The sequence below is a fragment of the Enhydra lutris genome, unplaced genomic scaffold, assembly GCF_002288905.1.
Source record: "Enhydra lutris kenyoni isolate GAN:26980312 unplaced genomic scaffold, ASM228890v2 scaffoldscaffold7, whole genome shotgun sequence".
NCBI classification, from domain to species: domain Eukaryota; kingdom Metazoa; phylum Chordata; class Mammalia; order Carnivora; family Mustelidae; genus Enhydra; species Enhydra lutris.
In genome coordinates, this window is record NW_019154091.1 from 3,163,150 (window position 1) to 3,184,062 (window position 20,913).

At 35.9% G+C, this 20,913-nt stretch overlaps 1 protein-coding gene across 1 annotated transcript in view; it reads right to left on the reverse strand.

The window, feature by feature from the left end:
- The window catches only part of LOC111142313 (myosin binding protein C, slow type), a 70,697-nt gene that overhangs the window by 38,496 nt on the left and 11,288 nt on the right, over positions 1-20,913 (reverse strand). The window contains exons 3-13 of the mRNA XM_022495362.1: positions 20,770-20,805; positions 19,043-19,153; positions 17,165-17,313; positions 16,711-16,828; positions 15,190-15,241; positions 13,080-13,136; positions 7,530-7,696; positions 5,301-5,433; positions 3,647-3,771; positions 2,630-2,735; positions 1,468-1,634 (exon numbers count right to left, since the gene is read on the reverse strand). Of these exons, the coding sequence (XP_022351070.1) occupies positions 1,468-1,634; positions 2,630-2,735; positions 3,647-3,771; positions 5,301-5,433; positions 7,530-7,696; positions 13,080-13,136; positions 15,190-15,241; positions 16,711-16,828; positions 17,165-17,313; positions 19,043-19,153; positions 20,770-20,805 (1,221 nt within the window). The remainder of the gene's footprint in view (positions 1-1,467; positions 1,635-2,629; positions 2,736-3,646; positions 3,772-5,300; positions 5,434-7,529; positions 7,697-13,079; positions 13,137-15,189; positions 15,242-16,710; positions 16,829-17,164; positions 17,314-19,042; positions 19,154-20,769; positions 20,806-20,913) is intronic.

Consider the following 20,913-nt stretch of genomic DNA (forward strand, 5'->3'; position numbering starts at 1 on the left):
CACTCACACACACGTCGAACATTTACCAGCTCCCTGAATTCACCCATGTGGTATGAGCCACACTCATGCACATCTGAAATTACCACTGTCCATTGAATTTCAAATAGCCTCTTTCCATCACTTCACAGTGGCTCACTAGTGGCAACACTTCCAACACCACTTACACAAGCAAATTCCAGGTCTCACTTAATGTAAAGTGCCATATTTATTAACTATTTGACATGTGTAAAACTGTGATACTGGTTTTTTTTAATTTGGTTCTTCTTTTTTAAAAATTTTTTTTTAATATACGGCTGACAAAATTTTTGAGTGTTGTGCCCATAACCTCACCTTCCCCATTAGTCTTGTGGTTTTATTGCATGACTTCATATAGCTCAATGATTTTAGAAATGCCTATGTTGCATTATAGCAGAACTGAATGTAGTTGCTTTATTTACTTATTTTTTTGGGGTGTGTGTGTGTGTGTGTGTGTGTGTGGTGTGTTTTGTTTTTGTTTTTGTTTGTAATTGCTTTAAATGAAACAAATTTCAGGTAAGGATCTGCCTATGGTTGAAAAACTTTTTTCACAGTAAACTAAAATGGCCGCTGTTCTGTGAAGTATAAGGAGTGTAACTGAGATAACCTCTGAATAACCCAGGGATCCTATGGATCACAACTGGACTATGAAAGAAGTCAGGAAGCAGGATTTCTGCTCTGTATGTATTATGAAACTTCCTGTGAGATTTGTTATTTTAATTCTCATGGTTAATTGGAAGAGACAGACTCTGCTGTTGAGGACTGACTACTATTTGGAGGCATTTGGGGAAGTACATAAATTCTCGTATGCCTCTGGATCCTGGTAGCAAATAATTTCTTACAAGGTTCTCATGTGAGCCTTCTTGGTTTGAGCAACTTTCTTCACACTCCAAATGTAATGCAGAATGTTGAATGTTTATTTAATGAATAGATAGCAAATTCACCCATGGCTTATGCAAACATCAGGATTTTATATGATATCTAAGTATTTACCATCTATTTATGTGGTCTTGGGATTAAAGTATTTCTTAACTATTTGGATAACTTCTCTGGAAGGTGATGTTTATACTCCCCAAAACTGTGTTTTACTGTTTTTTCCCCCTTTTAAAAAATTAACATATAAGGTATTATTTGTTTCAGAGGTACAGGTCTGTGAATCATCCATCAGTCTTACACAATTCACAGCACTCACCATAGCACATACCCTCCCCAGTGTCCATCACCCAGCCACCCTAACCCTTCCCCCTGTTTTTACTATTAAATTGAGTAGTTGGTTTCTATCTCAGAGACCCTGACTGATGTGACATAGACACTTAGTTAGGATGGAATCCAATTTTACATATTTAAAATTGCCAGAAGTAGAAATCAAATAGGTTGAAATTAAAATTGAATTAACAAATGCAACACCAATAGTTAGCCAACTTGGAAGACATCCAAGGACATCTTACTTACAGTCGACACTGAGCTTAGCAGACGATTGTCCTCCTGTTGTCATTACAGAATATTCTGCACTGTCAGCCTTCGTTGCTCCTTCTATGATCAAAATGTGTTTTTTGCCTTCAACTTTAATTCGGTATCTTGATTTTGGACCAGGGATAATCTCCTCACCATTCTTAAACCTGAGTTAAAATAGATTGTAAAATAGATTTTAAAAAGAGTTTTATAAAACTTTTATAAAACTCTTTTTTAGGAGATGGACATTTTTGGTCTTGGTTTTGTTTTTTTGTTGTTGTTGTTTTGTTTTGTTTTGTTTTGTTTTTTTGCTATATCCTGGGATCTAAGAACAATTTGTTGAATTAAAGAATGTATGGATCATTATATCAAATGGATTAATAATATAACAAGTAGTGTTTGAAAAATTACATTAGAAGAATGTAAGTCCCTTCTTCCCATTCAAGATCAATCCAATGAAGATGCTAAGAGTGGATTTTACCTCTTGACCCACACCAGTAAGAATAGCATCATTTAATTAAAAGTTAGCTATGATTCTAGATCAGAATAAACATTCTACTCTGTGCCAATTACCACAGATACATGCTGTGTAATTTACTATACTGCTTAATAAATGATTTCATTTTAGGATTCTGAAACTCTTTGCTTTAATTTTGAGGTTACTCACATAGAACTTGAGAAAACATTCCCTATCCAGACAAAAGAAATGCTTTTATTCTTTAAAGTAATTGATGATTCTTAGTCTAAAATATTTTCCTGTAGTACTGTAACAATAAGGTAACTATGAATTAAATGAAAAAAATATATGTAAGTATATTTTTTCATGTAAGTTGCCAGCATGCCATAGTGAGAGTAAGCACGGTATAGAAGTTAGGAACATCTACCGTATTTAGAGTCTAACAGACCCGGGCAACTGTAAATCACCCATTTCTTAGTAAGTGCCTACTTCCCTACATTATCAATCTAGATTTCCGGATTGCTTTCCAGCTTCATAGGTGAAAAAAACCCCAAGTATCTTCACAGTTTGAGTTACCACTTCTACGAACACAAATGAGATTGCAATTCTTTTCATATGTGTAAAAGCCATTTCCTGTTCTCCAATCCATGAAGGCACATTTTTTCAATCTATTAAAAGTGGACAGACCTCAGGAAAGCTATTTACCATTTCACATTGGCGTCATCTTCAGATACCTCACATTCTAATTCCACTCTTTCCCCACAGTAAGCATTCAAATCTTCCAGCTGTTTGGTTACCATAATTGGAGGCTCTAGTGTGAAAAAAGGGGGAATCAGAATCATTAAATGTTCAAAACCTGCTCATGACCACAGATTTGTTCACAGATTAAAGACCAACAGTAAGAAAGTATCATCCACCATAGGGCTATGGTTAGATGGTGGTAGACAGTTGGTGGGTTTTTTTTTTTACAGCTTTTTTTGGCAAAATAGCTGGTAACCCTGAGAAGGTTTTCTTAATTTCCTCAAATCAAAACAATTATTGTTCTGGAAAACAGGCAAAACATGTATCAAATATCCTTCTTTTGGCAAATGACTAACCATGTGGTAGAAATTTCTGATGAAGGAGAATCTATAACAGTATGATTCTTTGATTCTGGTTCTAGATGGATGATAGAGATTGCAGAGCTGTCTGTATTGAGAAGGTTCATGGACACCCTCAGGCTCTTTCACCATGTTTAAGTCAATGATCATCTTCAGCACCCTCCGTGTCAAACATTGATACCCCTTTATTAATGAAGCTGGTTTCAAGAGAAATCTATTTGTGATCAGCTGAATGTGTGAAATGAGGACTATCCAGTAGAGTTTGCTGGGTTTTAGAAACTATATCCAGAATAATTATATACAGCTTGCTTGAGTTAAAAGCATAAGGCATTTGGACTCAGCAGTTTTTTTCTCCCCTCAGCTTTTCTAGTCTTCAACAAACTTGACGATTAATTAGGATAACTTAAGATAATAATAATTAGTTATTATTAATTAATAACTGCCAGTGTAGAAGAGCTTCCATGCAGAGTCAATCTAACACCCAGGCTAACCCATTTCTAGAGGTACTATTACCTCTGCTCTGGAGCTCCAGAGCTCACCTTGTCATGCTCATTTTAATTACTACCCCTGGGAGGAAGAGTGCCGAGGCTGTTCAAGACTACAGTAAGAGATTTCATTTTACCTCTCACAAAGAGCTCGGTGGAACATTTCTCATCACCAGCTGTCACATAGTACTCTGAGTCATCAGTCAGTGCACAGTTATTGATAAACATGATTCTTTCACATCCTTTATGTTCAAAGATGTATCTGTGTTAAATAGGAGGGAGAGAACAGTTTGTGAACTTGATTTTATTCTTTGCTTTATTACCAGCAAATGTGGCTTATAATTCAGTAATGTTTGAAAGTCAGGGATATAATTTTGATCTGTAATTTATGTAGCACATCCTATGTAGTTAATAGAAAAAATGAAGCCAATTGTTATCTTTCTAATGCATAATGAAATACATATGCATATTTACATATAATATATAATTTCATTTTTTACATATAATATATAATTTCATCTATAAATTAGTACTCATATATTTGTTATTTAATTTTTTTAACCCATTGTTGGAAAATGGGGTTGGCTGAGGTTGTCAGGGAGATTTAGAACCTTGTACATTTTTTTAAATGACCAGTTCTTTTACTTTATAGGTAGACAGGGACTCAATCGTACTCATTGATTCATTGGTGCCACTCATTGCCTAGTGCAGTGTCACAACAGATTTTGTTAGGTGAATAAGTGATTATACGGTTTAAGCAATACTATGAACTTAATCACTAACATAGGCGGTAATTTTATATAATGTGATGGTCTTTTAAATGAGCTTAAGAACTAGTGTTATCATAACATAGTAAGCACCTACTGAAAAAGGACTTGAGCATTTGGAAACAAAAAACTAAAAGCCAGGAATATCACAAAATTTAATTGTCTGTGACTAGATTATGGGTAAGTATATTTGGGTATAATAGCAGACTAACAAGTTCTCATTTGGAAAATTCTCAAATTGAACACTTTAAGAATAAAGCATTACACAACATTTTCTAGATAAAGATAACATTAAAATTGTGTTTTTGGTAAATTCAAGCCACTTTCAAGAGATTTTTATCAGACTAAACATTATCATCACAAAGTCACTCTGTAGGCATGGCCCCATTAAGAAACTGGAAACCACCTAAATGTATTCCAGAAGTTACAGATTTTCAGGATTAAAGTCTTTTGTAAATGTACATGTGACTCCTGTTAACTTAAAAAAATATACTGGAGTTGAAAATCTCTCAGGCTGAGAGGATCTCTGTAAAGTAGTTTCATAATAGATTAGCGATACCATCAGACATCAGGGATTAGTCTGTTTCCTTCATTTGAGAGAGGGCCAAAAAATAAAACACAGTCCTTAGAAGCTCTTCTGGAAAACCATAAATTCTCTAATTGTAAGGTGTTATTTCCAGTTGTTATATCAAATATGTATTTCAAAATTTTATTTTAAAAATTGGGAGAAGTTTGACAATGCTCTTGACATTGTATTTGACAATAATCACATATAATGTATATTGGCACATCTGGAACTGGAATCACTCAAAAATAGTTTGTATAGAATTAAAACAAAAACCAAGGTTGTATTTATATAGCACGATAATTTTAATGGTTCCAAAATATATGAAAAGTTTTTACTCTCCCTCCATATGATTTTGCATTAAAAAGGTATAATAAAATGTTTTTATTCCCAGAAAATTGAGTCAGACTACTGTTAGATTTATATAGCTATCACTGATTATTTTCAAAGCCTACTTACTTTGTACTGGGTCGAATTTCTTGACCATTTTTATACCATTTCACCTCCAACTTTGGGTCTGCCAGTTCCACAACAAACCTCACTCTGCCTCCTTTATCAATTTGATATGCAGGATCAAGAATTTTTGCAAAAGCTGGTAGAGAGAAAAAGCAAAACTATGTCAGTATGTGCATATATACGCTGTGAACTTAGTCGATGTGTCTAAGCACCTGAAACTAAATGAAAAATTGAGACTTGAAGTAGAAAAAAATTAGGAATCTTCCAAATTATCCTCTATATTTTAGAATTCTGTGTTGATTTATATATGACAAGATGGTCTAAAAATTTGAAGAGAGTCCACATGTTTTTGAAAGAAACATAAGAATTATTGAAGAGCAAAGAAACTGAGGGCTGCTGGAGGGGAGGTGGGTAGGGGGATGGTGAAACTGGGTGATGGGCATTAAGGAGGGCACATGATGTGATGAGCCCTGGGTGTTACATGCAACTGATGAATTACTGAACTCTACATCTGAAACGAATGATGTGCTATATGTTGGCTAATAGAATTTAAATTTAAAAAATGGAAAAAAGAAAGGAAAAAAATAACTATTGAAGAACCTTTAAAAGTGATTGTTCTAATTCTTCAGGAAATTATAAAGCATCCAAATGAAACTGAGCTTGAAGAGCATGCCTGTTCTTCTAGCAAGATTACTATCAGGATCATTGGCATTCTACTTGTACTCCCTGTATATGATAGTTTTTTTAATCACAGAGTTTACGAGATAAACTCAATGACTCATAAGATTAAATTGAATGCCTTTGACTAATTGAAATAGTAGGCTTATCCAAGTTTTCATACTGTGGAAACTTCCCCAAATAATGACACATTTAAAACACTCCTTATATAAAAATGGTTAGGAACTTGGGATCAGAACACTGTAAATGACAAAGAACATAGTAGTTTTAAAAAAAATCTTTGAAAGGTCCTAAGCAGTTGTTAACTTCTTTGCTTGATTTAATCATTTTTCCCTGATTTTAATATAATACTCATTTAGACAGTTTGGAAGATACACACAATTGTGGAATGCCTCATGAAATTTTTATGCTTGCATTTCCATCATTCCAAGTTTGTTATACTATTTCTTAATCAGCTCACCTCCTCATACCTTAACATAATAAACACCAGCTTTAAAAAAGTTATCTATCATTTACCTCAAGACATCAATTGAGAGCTAAGTGATAAGAATTAGATGGGCCAGTTGGAGGAAAAGAGATGTCAGCTTGGCATTCGCATGTTTGTGACTTTACCATCTCAGACACCTCTTAATAATAAAACTTAAAAAAGTTTTGAAGCTTTGAAATAGTGGGAATGGCTGAGTTATGTAAACAAGCAAAAACAAAACTCTTCTGTATTTCTTTGGGTCTAATTGTTCAACCAGTTTACAGGGAGGTTTAGAAATAAAAGGCAGATTTTTAAAAAGAGGTGGATAAATTAAATAGATAAATTCTATTTGGACACCCAGGTTGAGCGCCTAAATAAATAAATTCTATTTGGACCTTAACAAACAATAAACAATAATAGGACTGATATGTTACGTTTTCGTGTCACAAAACGTATAACTGACAATGACCAAGTACAGGAAATTTTGAAGAGCTTATGAACAATTTAAAATGTATTTCTTTTTTTTTTTTTAATTTAAATCGCAACATTTGAAAGTTTTTAAAGAGATATTTAAAACCACAACAAAATGCAGTCACTTCAGATCTTTATGCAGAGGAGCATAGCTATTTTACAAAATAATCTGATAACTGCATTTGGTGTGAGAAGTGATTTCCCCACTCCCCAGTAAACGAGTAGAAGAATACGATGGTAAAACAAAGGAACATAGAACCAACTCTACCTAAGTAAGAATCAAGAATTTGAGAGGGAGGGAGATGTGGAGTCTGGAGAAAGGGGCCACTAAGAAATCCCCAGTGACAGCGAAGGTACTTGATGTTCCATTACGTGTTGTATGTGGTACTTGTAAAGTAAATCTCCATTACCTTAAACTTTCGCTAGCTGTCGGCTACCGTCCTAGCTACTGATGTGCAGAGCGGGGAGCTACTTCGCCTGAAGTCACAGGTAACGAAGAGAAGGGTAACGACTGCAAATGCCACCCCACCCGTCCCCACCTCAAACCCAGCCAGAGACCGGAAGGTCTGCTGCGTAGAGGAGGCGGTCCCCGCAGCCACACCCCCCAGAGGACTCACCTGCGCTCTTTTTCTCCACCCTGCGCATGCGCTTGAGCCGCTTGAGCATGCCACGCAGGTCGGTGATCCCGTACTGGAAGGCGATCCTTTCGTACTCGTTGGGGTTTGCGTTCTTCAGCAGTTCCCACACGTCTACCTCGGGTTCTTCCTCCTGCTGCTTCACCTCCCTAACCGGGGAAAACCATTCCCTAGTTTAGTAGCCGCCCACCGGCCCTTAAGGACAATGAAGGTCGGAGTATGGTACCCATTTCTCGGTTCAGGGTTAAAAGCCCCCACACCCCCTTTTTTAAAGCCTGAGTACGTAGAACCCGCAGTCTCAAGGAAGCTTTCAGGCAGTTAAAGATTAGATGTATGCACTTATATTAGCACTCTCGTTTTCTTGGTTAAAAACAGAATATTAGGAATAGAGAAAGAAAATATTCTGAATATGTTTTTATTTATTTTCACTTGAAAGTGTAAGGAGAAGGTGAGATTTTGAGGATAATAGATCAGTTGTCACCTAGGATATGGGTACTGAAATAATTTCGAAAAGTGGATCGAGAATGAGAAGAGTTAAACATTGGTTTATGAAAGAAAAATGATCTCTACCTTCATTACTGTACACATTCTAGCTATATATGAAGACAGTATAAATAAGTATTTAAAATCCTAGGAATTTGCAAATAGCAGTTTTCCTATCATATTAGTAAATGTGCACACTAATCATATTTTGCTGTTTTTTATGCAAAAAAATATTTGAAACTGCCAGAAGCTTTTGTTTTGTTTTAAATATGATTTTTGTGGCTATATTGACTTTTTAACAAAATTTTTTCTAACTTGGCAGGGGAAAAGGAAAATGAAGCAAAAAATTCTCTCATATTTCATCTTAAAGTACTGTCTTGAACTTTTTTGAAAGCAGGTTGAGTATGAATTATAAAAATATAAATGTTAAACTGCAAAGCAAATGGCTAGGTTCCAATGAACAAAGGGAAGGTAACTTCTTAGTGTAATTATCAAAATTATGACCCAAATTTTTATCACTGACTAAAGAATATACAGAGAATATAAAGAACACATATGAGTAAGAAAATATAAGATTTCAAATACACTTGCCTGCCGTTATTTTAAAACTAACTAAATGAAAGAAAAACTCAAGAATAAACACTCTTTAGGGAAAGGGCCCTAGTGTAAATGCAAAATGTAATTTAAATTGATTTCCTTTGCTGGCTAAATAGTCCTGATTTTTTTTTTTTAAGATTTAGTTGACTGTTTCTATCAAATTAATTTGGAAATACTATAGTGAGTGCTTATTGTGAATAATACTGGTTTGGATATGGTTTTCCAGGAAAACTGGTCAACGGGTCTTAAACACTGGTGTGAAAACAGATTCATGCTATCATGTTAGCATATGATGGGTTACATATGTTTGCATTGTCACACTAATTATACCTGTTTCTGCTTTTTTTTTTTTTAAGGAAATACCAAATTGTAATCGTAGGGAAGGGGAGGAGAATGTAAATATTAACAGAGAATTTAAGGTAGAGTTAGGCAAGGATGACTTTTGAATGTCTAATTTACATTGTCATGTAAGTCTTTTTGCCCAGTGGAGGATGATGCTGAGGCAAATCTCCTGGAAAAATGGAAGGAAGTGAGAGGGCATTGGTCCATCAGTAACCTTTATGAGAAGACTAGGCAACACCATTAGGAAAATGTAACTCTTAAAAAACTAAAGACACGGGCACCTGGATGTCTCAGGTAGACATGGACATGACTCAGTAGAGCATGGGACTCTTAATCTCAAGGTCATGAGTTTGAACCCCACACTGGGTGTGGAGCCCACTTAAAAATAAATAAATAATTTTTTAAAACTCAAGAAACAAGTATTATCTTCATATGTCAATGAAATCATAATTACACCCTCTATTAACACAGGTAAATTGAAAAGCTTAAGAAAATTGTCCTGAAGTTGGAATATCGGTAATAACTTGCCAATTCTAATAGGTCTATTGCCTGAAAGCAGTCTAAATTTTAAATACATCCTTTAAATATTTTGTAGGAAGTTTTGGAGAATTCCAATTAAAATGTGTCTTTATGTATCTATATATTGTTTCTGTAGATGTTTCTTCAACTACTTTATTAATGCTCTATTTTTGTCATAGTCCAGCCTAAATATAGTCCTCAAACTATAAAACTATGCCATATTACATTGTGTTAAATTTGTATTTCAACCAATAATTAAGTATACATTTCAGCCATTAAGTATACATTTCAACCTCCTAACACTGGTGAAAGGATTCAAAGATACCAAACTAGATTAAAATAGATAGGAAGCAGCACAGGTCAAACTCTGAGACATACCTAGGTCCATGAGGTGAATATTTATATAAGAGAAGCCAATATAAAGATCATCATTTTCAGTGTGATTTCTTAAGTCAGTTTTGTTGACAGATTCATAAAACTGATCATCCTCACAATTTTTTTTTCATGAAAACACCAAAATATACCTCACTCTACCATGTTCTTAATCTTATCAAACTTGGTATAAATATACCAGTGACTTCTTGCCTATTCCTTCTTTTTCTATCCATTACTTAATTCAATTCCAAATTGCAAGAAGTATTCATTATTTTTTACTAGAAAATGAGGTTACCTTAACTCATCCAGAACATTTCTTTACTTACCATGGTGGCTGCACTTGGCCCTATCTGCATGGTTATGTTAAATTATAGTAGGAAGAAAAACTCAAATTCCATAGGCACCACTGATGCCTTTTCAAGCATTGGGACAGACATATATAACATTTGCAGTACTTACATCTACATCAAAATTTCTCTAACTTAATGGTCCTAGTAAAGTACAAAGCAATTATAGAAATTTTATATAGAATAAAAATTTCAAATATATATGTATTTGACATATATATACACACATATGTGTGTGTGTATACATATATATAATCCCATAACGAGATACTGCCTAATAGATTTAATCTGATTTAGTTCATGTCTATTTGAAATACTCTGGCTTTGTTCGGGTCAGGGAGATCTTTCGTTGTAGAGAAATGTTGGTTGTAAAGATATTTATTCTGGTAGGGATTTTGCCACACACTCTTGGAGGAGTAGAAATGGTGTCATTACCACAATGAAAACACATGCAATCACAAATCAGTAGGGAAACACAATGATTTCTAAAGTTATATTGGTAGATTAGTATATCATATTAAATGAGTATAGTCTTTTGCTAACAACAATTTAATTATGAGTCAAAATCATAATTAGGGGATGTAAAGAAAATGAGAACTGGAGACCTATTGGCTGCCCTTTTTTTTTTCTCATTTTTTTTCTTTATTCATTTTGATCATGCATTAGATTTCTTTTACTCTGCAAACTACTGCAGTAGTTTGGTCTTTTTTCTTTTGTTTTTCCTTCTTAATCAGAGCATGGGGTTTAATAATCGATTGTGTCACATCTTGATTGATTCATGTGTGTGTGCGCATGCTTGTGCCTGTGTGTATTATGTCTTTTTGTGAATATAGGCTCTTCAAGGGAAAAGGTCACATTTTGGTGGGAGTGAATATTTGACACATGCTATGAGCCAGCCTCTTACATAATTTATCAACTAGTCACATAATTACACATAAATCACATAACTGATTTAACTAGATTTTGTTCTCCACATTTATAGATGTGGAAATAGTCTCAGAGAGGACATGTAATTTGACCAAAGTCATGCAGTTAGTAACTAGGAGAGTTGAGACCCACATCCATGTTTTTATTGGTACCTTTTTCTTCCCACAAATGCGTATCCAACCCTTTCTGTGTGCCAGACACTGGAAGGCACTGGCACACACATGGCACAAAGAAAGCATTTAGCGTTTTCCTGACTGAGTAAATGATAGCAGGAGGAAAAAAAATGTTCTTTTCTCAAATTCTCAATTTGTATTATAAACCGAATCACCCAACTTCCAAGGCATATTCAGAGTGGTATTTCTTACGTGGAGTCACAGGAAGTGAGCTGACTTAGAGGGAAACTTGGATTTAGGTCCCTGCCCCGTTTCTAAAGCGCTGTGTGACTGAGGGTAAGTCACCTGACATCTCTGGTCTTTGTTTTCTCACCTGTAGAATGAGGAAGGGTAAGGTTCAAGGTTCACGGAGGGCCACTTCCTATACTATTGCTTTAAATAAATTTGGGGAATTAATAAATATTATTTAGACTAATGATTATTTGAAGTATCTAAAGAGGGAAAGATGTATTTTATACTGCCAAGGTCTCTTGATTGGCTAATATCCATTGGTAATTAATAAATTGCACCTGTCAATATTTCTGTTTTCAACCGAATTTTTCATTCACAGGGACTTGGATAAAGCCATCCAACCAAACTGAGAATGATTAAGCCGTCCAAACTGAGATGGATAAAGCCATCCAACTAAACTAAATAGAGTCCAGTTTATTACTATTTGTGATTTGTTGTGAAGCATATATACTTGGGCTTCTTTAGTAACCATAGAAAGCACTAAAAGTAATAAAAAGTGAACCTGAAAAGCTAAATGAAAATGAATATCAATATTATATATTATTAATTTAGAATCATAGTTTTATTATTTATGCACAAATTTCATATTTAAATAAAATCCTAGCAAAAATCAAGTTCTTTTTGTTGCACTATAGTAAATATCTGGATATGTATAGCTTTACATATAACACATATATATGATTATATATATGCATATGTGGGCAGAAATCCTGTGAGATGGTTATGTACTGAATATCCACAATTAAATCTATAAATTTTATTGTAAGAGAACAATGTTAAGGGAGTGTGAGTGATAATACTAAATATTTATTTCCATTTTACTCCTGTATTTTATCTCTTCTAAAATGCGTATCTTTTGACATTTTAAACATCTTAAATAAGGATGTATCTTATAATCAATAGTGTGTCATAATAAACTCTTTGGGGCAATTTTTTCATTGCTTAGTAATTTATGAAATACAGGTATATATTCAAATGAATTGTGTCTTAGATTTGATGGAATACAGTTAATCATAAATACTGTTTTAAAGTAGATCTGTATATATATATATATGTACATATATATATATATAAAATATGTGCACACACACACACACATATATACACCTGCAGAGACTTTTACCAAAATTGTGAAATTGATTTTTTGGTAAAATATCAAAGGCGGGGGAATAGAGGTTTTATTTATTTGATCATGACAAGGAGTCATGATGGAAATGATAGAAATTATCAGAGAAATCAGAGACTTCTAGGTATTTAGGTCTTCTGCTTCAGTTTTCAGATCTCCTCATCCCCAACAGAAAGATTTAAAAAGATTTAAAAAGAAGGTTAAAAAGCATCAGCTGAAATCTTTAGCAGATTAGTATGCACTGATTTCTCTGTCTCTTTCTTAGTTGACTCTGTGTTATATTCCATAAGCGAAACACATTTTAGGAAATGAGAAATTCTTTGAAAAACATCCACTTTAAACTTGACTTCTCTGAGTGGGTGTCTAAAAGATTTCCAGGCCACAGCGCCTCACTCCATCGCTGGGTTCTCACCTACGTTTCAGGAGACCACTAAAGTCAAGTTCCCCTGCATCCTCTTGACCTTCTCCACTGTCATTAACAAAAGAAAAGCAAATCTGGGTTTAATACGAAGACATATACACACAGTTTCCCCCAGACACTCTACATATAACGTATATGCCATTTCGTACCGGCACACAAGTCATGGGACTAAATCAACACAAACTCTTTCTTTTCACACAAGTGACATTTTAAGTTTTGGAATATGTACTTGTGGAAAAGTAAACGTGAGAAACTTGTGTTACTCTACGATTTCAGAAGACATATTTTTGAAGATTGCATATATGAAACTGCTTGGATTTGTGTTAAAGCAGAGTAACACAAATGCACTTAAGCCAAGCAACACAAAGTACTTTGTTTTTCCAAGTTGGGGTTTCTAGAAACATACCTATGTAAAAAGCAAAGGACTTTTGCTGATCTCTGTTATTCAGGTCAGAGATTGGCTTGGAGGACGAAGTATACCAGTGTCAAATATATAAGTACAAAGCTTATATTCAAAGGTAACTTCTTTGTGTCCATCAATAGTTGAATCAGATAATGTGATACCAACATAACATAAAAATGGAGCTAGTGCAGAGCTTTTCACGAGATGCATTCCTTTCTGTTTTAAAGGGATATCATTGTAAGCTTTTCACTCTCTTGTTAATATTTATACCTTTTAAAATGTATTTTTCAAAAATTTGCTTTTGAATTATTGATGAACCCTTTACTAGGAGTGCTTTCCTACTGAGAAATGCATCTTAAATTAGGCATGCATTGACCTTCATGATTTCATATAAACTCTAAATAGAAGCTATGGAGCTGACATTTAAATGGCACTACGTATTTACTTACATGTTTAATTTTTTAATGAAGATTTTGTTTCCTGTCTTTACAAATGTTAGTTATGGTTTCTAAGAAAAGAGTCTGCGGGTTTAAAAACAGTGTGTATAACACGTAAGTTATAAGAATTAAATAATGTGTTTTCAAAATTTCTTTAATAGTAGGTATTTAGAGAAGACCTTTTGAAATAAACCCATTTCTATTCTCTTAAACCACAAAACTTAGTGGACTCCATCTCCTTCTCTTAGAATATGCTCATACATTGGATGAACCTACTTTTGGACCCTTTGCATTTGTTGAACATGGGGTGAAGGAAAGTGGAAGGAAAGTAATAGGAATTAAGCTTATGACTTAAAAAAATACCAATTGATTGATCAGGTAATATTAAATATATTTTTAAGCAATTAAAATTTTCATTTATTCATAATTTAGGAGAGAAATATGCCTTTTATTAACACACTAAATCATTGCTTTATAATAGTTTGGGATGACTTTCCTTATTCAACAAAACTAAGCAGATTCAGTCTTCAGAAGAACAAAATATCTGCTCTCATTGATGAACTTACATTATAGAAGAATTAAGTGCAGAGAGTAAAATAATGTCAGGAAGGGGCTAGTTACATTTCTTATAGCCTAGAACTTTTTTTTCATTTTTCTTCCTTGTCCCCACCTACCCCTAATTTTTCAACCTTGGCAACTGCAAAATAAACCAAATAGGTATCTATATTTTATCTTTCTACAGTGTTCTTTGTTCTGTCAGACTCTGTGGTCTTTCGTTTAGCAATCCAATATTTAAATAGGGCTAACTTCAGTAAGTAGCTACTTAATTGTGGTTTTCTGGACACATGAATAAATAGCTCCATAAGTAATTTCTAGATGAAAAACAATATAAATGAAAGTTTTCTGACATTACGTAACTGATGCTTTATTATTATATACCTTTCTTGGCCATCTGGTCGAAAATAATGCAATTAAGGAAGAAGCCACATGTGAAGACATAAGAGTATGTTTTTATAAGGCAACTGTGAAACCTGGAAAAATGGGAGCTTCACTATGACAAGAATATTCTAAAAAATGATCAGTTTATACATTAAACCTATGGCTTTTCTAGAACACTGACCTTTGGGTACACAGTATGTTTGACTACAGTGAAGAGGTGCTCTCTCTGGAATACAGAGTGTGGAGGAAGGGAATGTGTGCTTTGAAAACCCTCCACTTGCTCATTATACAGAAGCTACCTAAATTCCCCTTTTGAAGTTACCTTCTCTTGAAAGCAGATCTGATGTCAATGTTTGGAGTAGTCCCGGTAGATTCTTTGAAAGGAAAGAAAACGATAAAATAAATACCCATTAAGTAGGCAGTTTTGTGCTCAGTTCCTTTCCAGGCTGTGGGGATTCTTCAGATGGAAGGAACACCAGGTGAAGGGGGAGTGGGGATGGCTCTCCTCCTGGATGGCTGAGCCACTGAGGTCTCATACCTCATCCTCCTTCACACAGAATCAATGTGGGGACTGCAGGAATTACCATATCCAGTTGTCATTCCACCTGCCTTCCCACTAGAATCACCTGAAGAACTTAAAAAAAAAAAAAATCAGCTTCTTGATCTCCTTGTTGGAGATTTTGATTCACTAGATCAGGAATGGGCACCAAGAAATCAATATTCTTCAAAAGCCCTTCAGGTGATTCTCAGAAATGCCAGGTTGAAAAGGCATCACTCAGCACCAGATTCCCACTCAATACAGAAATCTCTACAGCACCTCCATGATCACCCAGCCTTTATTTCAGATTTCTTGAGATGGGCCTCTCACACCTTTGCCAGGCTATTTACAGAGCTTTACATAGAAAGCTCATGCTAAAGTAAAGACAAAAAATTCACTTCCTCCTAATTCCTACCTTTAGATTCTAATTTGTCTGAAACACTTTTGTGTGACAGCACTTCCCCTATTTATGCGTTGTCTATGCCTGGCCTCCCTCACACTCCATTCAGCTGACTAGGGTGTTGTTTCTGAGTTCTTTATCCTCCTGGGTACCATACTCTATAAGAGATCCAGGCTGATGTGTGGTGACCATGGCCAAAGACATTACTCCAAATGTGGAACAACTAACATGTTGCAGAGAGTAGTGTTATTTCCTAAACCTAGGTCCTATACCACTTATAATAGCCCAGTATTAAATTACACCAGCTTTGTTTCTTGTAGCTTTATCACATTTTGGATTCGCCTTAAGTTTATGATCTTTGCTGCCAAGTCAACTTTCTCTTTGTGTACTTATAGAAGTGGTTTTATTCCCCCCAATCTACATGTACACCTTTACATTTACTCCTGTTAAACTCACTCTGGACAGTATACAGCACGTATGGATGGATAACTTCCCCATCGGACATTAGTCCTTATAAGAGAAATCCTCCCTTCCACCCAGATATCCTGACATCCTTGTACCATATAAAATTTCCCCCAAACTTAGGTGGGAATAAGTGAACCCAATGAAACAGGCATGTTCAATAGAAGAAAAAATGGCTCCAGCCCTTATCTGGGAGATTGAAGGAGTAAGGTAGCATGAAGAAGAGATACTTAGCAGTGAAATCCCTGAAATTCCACTTTAAAATTGCTTCATAACAATTTAACTCAGCAGGCTTCCTGAGGCTACCACAATCAGAAACACACACAGTTTGAAAGAAAACTTTATTTTCAAAATCTCAGAGTATTAAATGACTTTCTTCTCTTCTATCCCCTCACACACCATGAAAAAAATCCACAACTATCCAGACAAGAAGACTCTCTTACCGTGTACTTCAAGATCGAATGTGCAGCTGTCAAACTTATCCTTATAGCTGACCTCACACCTGTAGTTTCCTGCATAGTTCTCTTTGGCCTTGATGATCTGCATCTCGAATGTGTATATCTGCAGTGAAATGCATCAAGCACATTTCAGACCTACCGTGTCAACAGAAAGAAGCTATCACATTTTGATGATTTACGAAATTCCTCAGAACTGGCTTAAAGCTGTGTCTGTATCTGGGCATTCCAGCCCAGCGTTCTCAACACGGGATGGGTCAGTGTGATTCCCAGCCCTAGGGCACAACAGGGCAACCATGCTTGAGTGCAGACACCAGGAATGATAACTCTAGAGAAATTCTCTGGAACTGAAATTTCTCAAAGCTGAACTTGAAAATGACCTTCTCTCCACATGGAAGGAACGACTTAGCCAAGCCCCTGTGCCAGGAGTTAAGAGCCTTACCCGAGTTTGCCTTTCGAAGGTTTCTTTCAGCTGGAGGTGCTTCCCAGCTTTGCTGGCCAGGTCCATCCATTTCCCTTTGAACCATTTGATGGTGGGTTTTCTAAGAAGATCTTCAGCCTTGACTTTAGCTATAAAGGTGATATTTGCACCTAGAAAAAGCACAAGTGATTCAGACTGTGGCTTAAAAATTGCTGTTTGTTTTGGGAAGGAGTTATAGAGGATTGCACTGTATAGACTATGATGTGACTGGTGTCCCTGGAGTTGTGCCCTGAATTTTTTACGCACGCTCTAGGAGTCCTTAGGACACTCCAACTTGTTCTGCTTTTGAGGTTTAGGAGAAAGAAAAGGAGAAATGAGTTAATCGGTGGGAATAGTTTCTGTTTGGCTTTATCATATATACATGAAATAAAAATAGAAAGTCTCATAAATGTATGGCTTTTTTTCTATCCTTCTTATTAGGTAAGATGATGGGAAGTCTGGACTTACATGACTAACTATGACTAAATGAAACTAATCTTTTTTAAATCAACCTGCCTATCTGTTTGTATTGACTGACTGGACCCTAAGGTCATCAAAACTCTAGCCCAGCACTTTGGCGTCTTCCAGAAACACAAGGGAACAAATATTCCCATCTACCTGCAGTATGCTTCTGTATTATAGATCTGAAAGAAGTAATTTTAAAATATAGTCAGTTTTGTTCTCATTTGTTGTGATTACAATATATTCCTTATAAAAATTTATTTTGCAGGGTACCTGGGTGGCTCAGTTGAGTAAGCATCTGCCTTTGGCTCAGGTCATGATCCCAGGGTCCGGGGATCAAACCCTACATGAGGCTCCCTGCTCAGTGGGGAACCTGCCTCTCCTCCCTCTGCTGCTCCCTCTGCTTGTGCTCTCTCTCTCTCTCTCTCTCTGTGTGTGTGTCAGATAAATAAATAAATAATTTTTTAAAAATTTATTTCATCAAAATTCCTGGACCCCCAAGTCCTCTCTAACTTACCGTACTGTTTATTTCCTTCATGGCACTTGGCTTTTGTGATTACCTGTTTGTCTAATTTCTTGTTGTATGTTCCTCCCATTAAGACTGTGAGTTCTGAATGTTCACATGTTATACTCAGTGCTCAGCACAGTGCCTAAAACAGGTGGTGTAATCAATATTTTTTGAATGAATATCTCCAAAGTTGAGCCCCCGTCCCACTAGTTTCCTCTGAGATACTACACCCTATCATACGATGTGTATGCAGATTTGTAATCATCTTATGGAAGGAGCATGTCATAATGATAACAAACACTGGCTCAGAGCTTTAAGATATACCGGGTGCTGTTCATTGTAGTTTACAAGTAGTACTCCCATTTTACAGATGAGGTGATTGATTTGAACCCAATCTGGCTCCAGGGTCCAGGCACTCAACTACTATGAAATGATAGCTGTCACTCTTCTTTTCAGGCTATAAAAAGCAGGATTTAGGATATAAATACAAAAGAATAGTATTCATCCATAAAAAGGAATGAGGTACCAATTCATGCTACAGCTTTAAGGAACCTTGGAAACATTATGCTAAGGGAAAGGAGCTGGACACAAAACATCGTATATTGTGTGGTTCCATTTATACTAAATATACAGAATAGGGGAATCCATAGACACAAAGCAGATTAGTGGTTGGGAGGGAGGAGAGAGGAACGGGAGGGAGAATAGGGAGTAATGGCTTAGTGGGGTACATGGTTTCTGTTCGGGGTGATGAAACTATTTGGGAACTAGAGGTGGCAGTTGTACAACACTGATAACCACCGGTCGTTTGTTCACTTTAAAGGTAAAGTGCATGCAATGTGAATTTCACTTCCATTTAAAAAGAAAAGTAAGACTTCATGCTTGGCACTCACCAACTTTCACTGATCCTGACTGAGGCTTTTCCACGAACAGAGTGGACAGCTGGGAATTGGCATTCTGCTTGTCTTGTTCCTCCCCAGCAGGTGATTCACCTAGAGACCATTCTAATGAGCAGAAAGGAAGAAAAGGATCATTTCAGGACCAAGTTCTTCTCAGGCAGACTTACCTGGGTTTGTTGTTCTTGTCAACGCTGAGGCTTTTCTTTGTCTAATAAACCTGGATAAATATAACATCATTCTCTCCATCCCTCTCCCCTGCAGCCATCAGGAGAGAGTGACAGATTCTCATTCTTACAGGGATGCCTCTTTCATGACAGGGTAAAGAACATTTTGTATTCCTAGAAATAGTAAAACTTTTCAGGTACATTGTTACTCTGTGTTTGTTGGCAGCCATGGTTTGTTTCTCCATTCTGTCTGTCTCCTAACAGATAAACAAGTGGGAAGTATACTGTATATTGAGGCAGTACCACGTCATATTAGGTGAATGACTATAGTGTGCCACATCCATACAACAGCAGAACTGGAAAAAACTAAAGGGATAAGTCAGTTTGCTAGTCAACTGGGAAGGATCAAGCAGCCAAACCTGGCCTGGTATTCCTAGATTCCTTGCTGCTATAGGATTAGATAATTCCATTAGGGTTGTATAGATGAGGCCATAGTTGGACGATTAAGTAAGGGATCATGACCTGCAGGCACAAATTTCAAGAATACTAGATGCAAGAAAAGCAAAAAAAGAAAAAAAAAATCAATTCTTTGAGGCTTTCCCGTGAAGAGAGAGAAGCTGAAAGTGAAGTTTGTTTTCATTTTCTAGGTTGCACTCCAGGTGCTTAGCTGGTGTGAATCAGCAGTCCACTCCAGTGAGGAGGGCAGGGGAGAGAACTGAAGACATTCCCTCTGTCTCCACGAGCTAAATGTAGAGAAGTTCAGTTTCAGCCACTTAGTAACTGGGGAAAAAAAAAATGCATGGGTGCCAACTCTGTTAATGTTTCTTGAAAAGAAGGAAAAACATTTAGTTATTTTAGTTTTCATGTATCAATCATGCTATTCATGGAGATCATCATGAAGTGATGTGAACTTTCACAATGAAGTTATGCAATGTAGTCACATGATTATGTGGGGGGTGGAGTGGGGTATGTGTATGTCTGTGAAATTCATAGTAATAATGAATTGTGGCCACTCATATTTGTACTATGAGGGCAGGAACTTGTATTGTCTTTTTTTTCCTTTTTATACCTACAAGTACCTACAAAAGTGCCTGGTCCATGAGACCCACAGTAGGATTGTAGTAGGTCCTCAACATGAATTTATTGAATGAATTGTAGTGATTGCTGACAAGATGCATTTGGAGGCTTTTATAAAATGTAATAAAGTTCTATGGAAATGTGAATTATTCTCTAACTTTAGCAGATCCCCTAAATGGAGATTTTCAGTTTCTTCATCTCTGTGCATTTGCTAAATGTTAAAAATGTCAGCTATAATGACCACAAATCTGTGGTATATGTGGTTAAGTTACTGTATGTGTGTGTGTCATGCAAAATTAATTATTTCTCAATAAATTAGTTTTCTTATAAGAAGGTACATAATGAAAGATTGCTAAAAAAAAAAAAAAAGCTACAAACTGAATAAAACAAAGATTAGAATCAAAACAGCTTCAAGAGATGAGGTCATTAGTGACTATATTAGGATGGCGTCCGGACGCCTTACTCCAGGCGAGTGCTCACCTGAATCTTTTCTTTCCAGGGCCCGACTACCCATACCTGAAAGGAAAGCGTGATTTGGATGATACAAGGGCAAGGAGTGAAAATGGAGAGCTGACTTCAACCTTCTTGGATTCCCCCAAACCCCATCTCTCCTCATGATGGGGA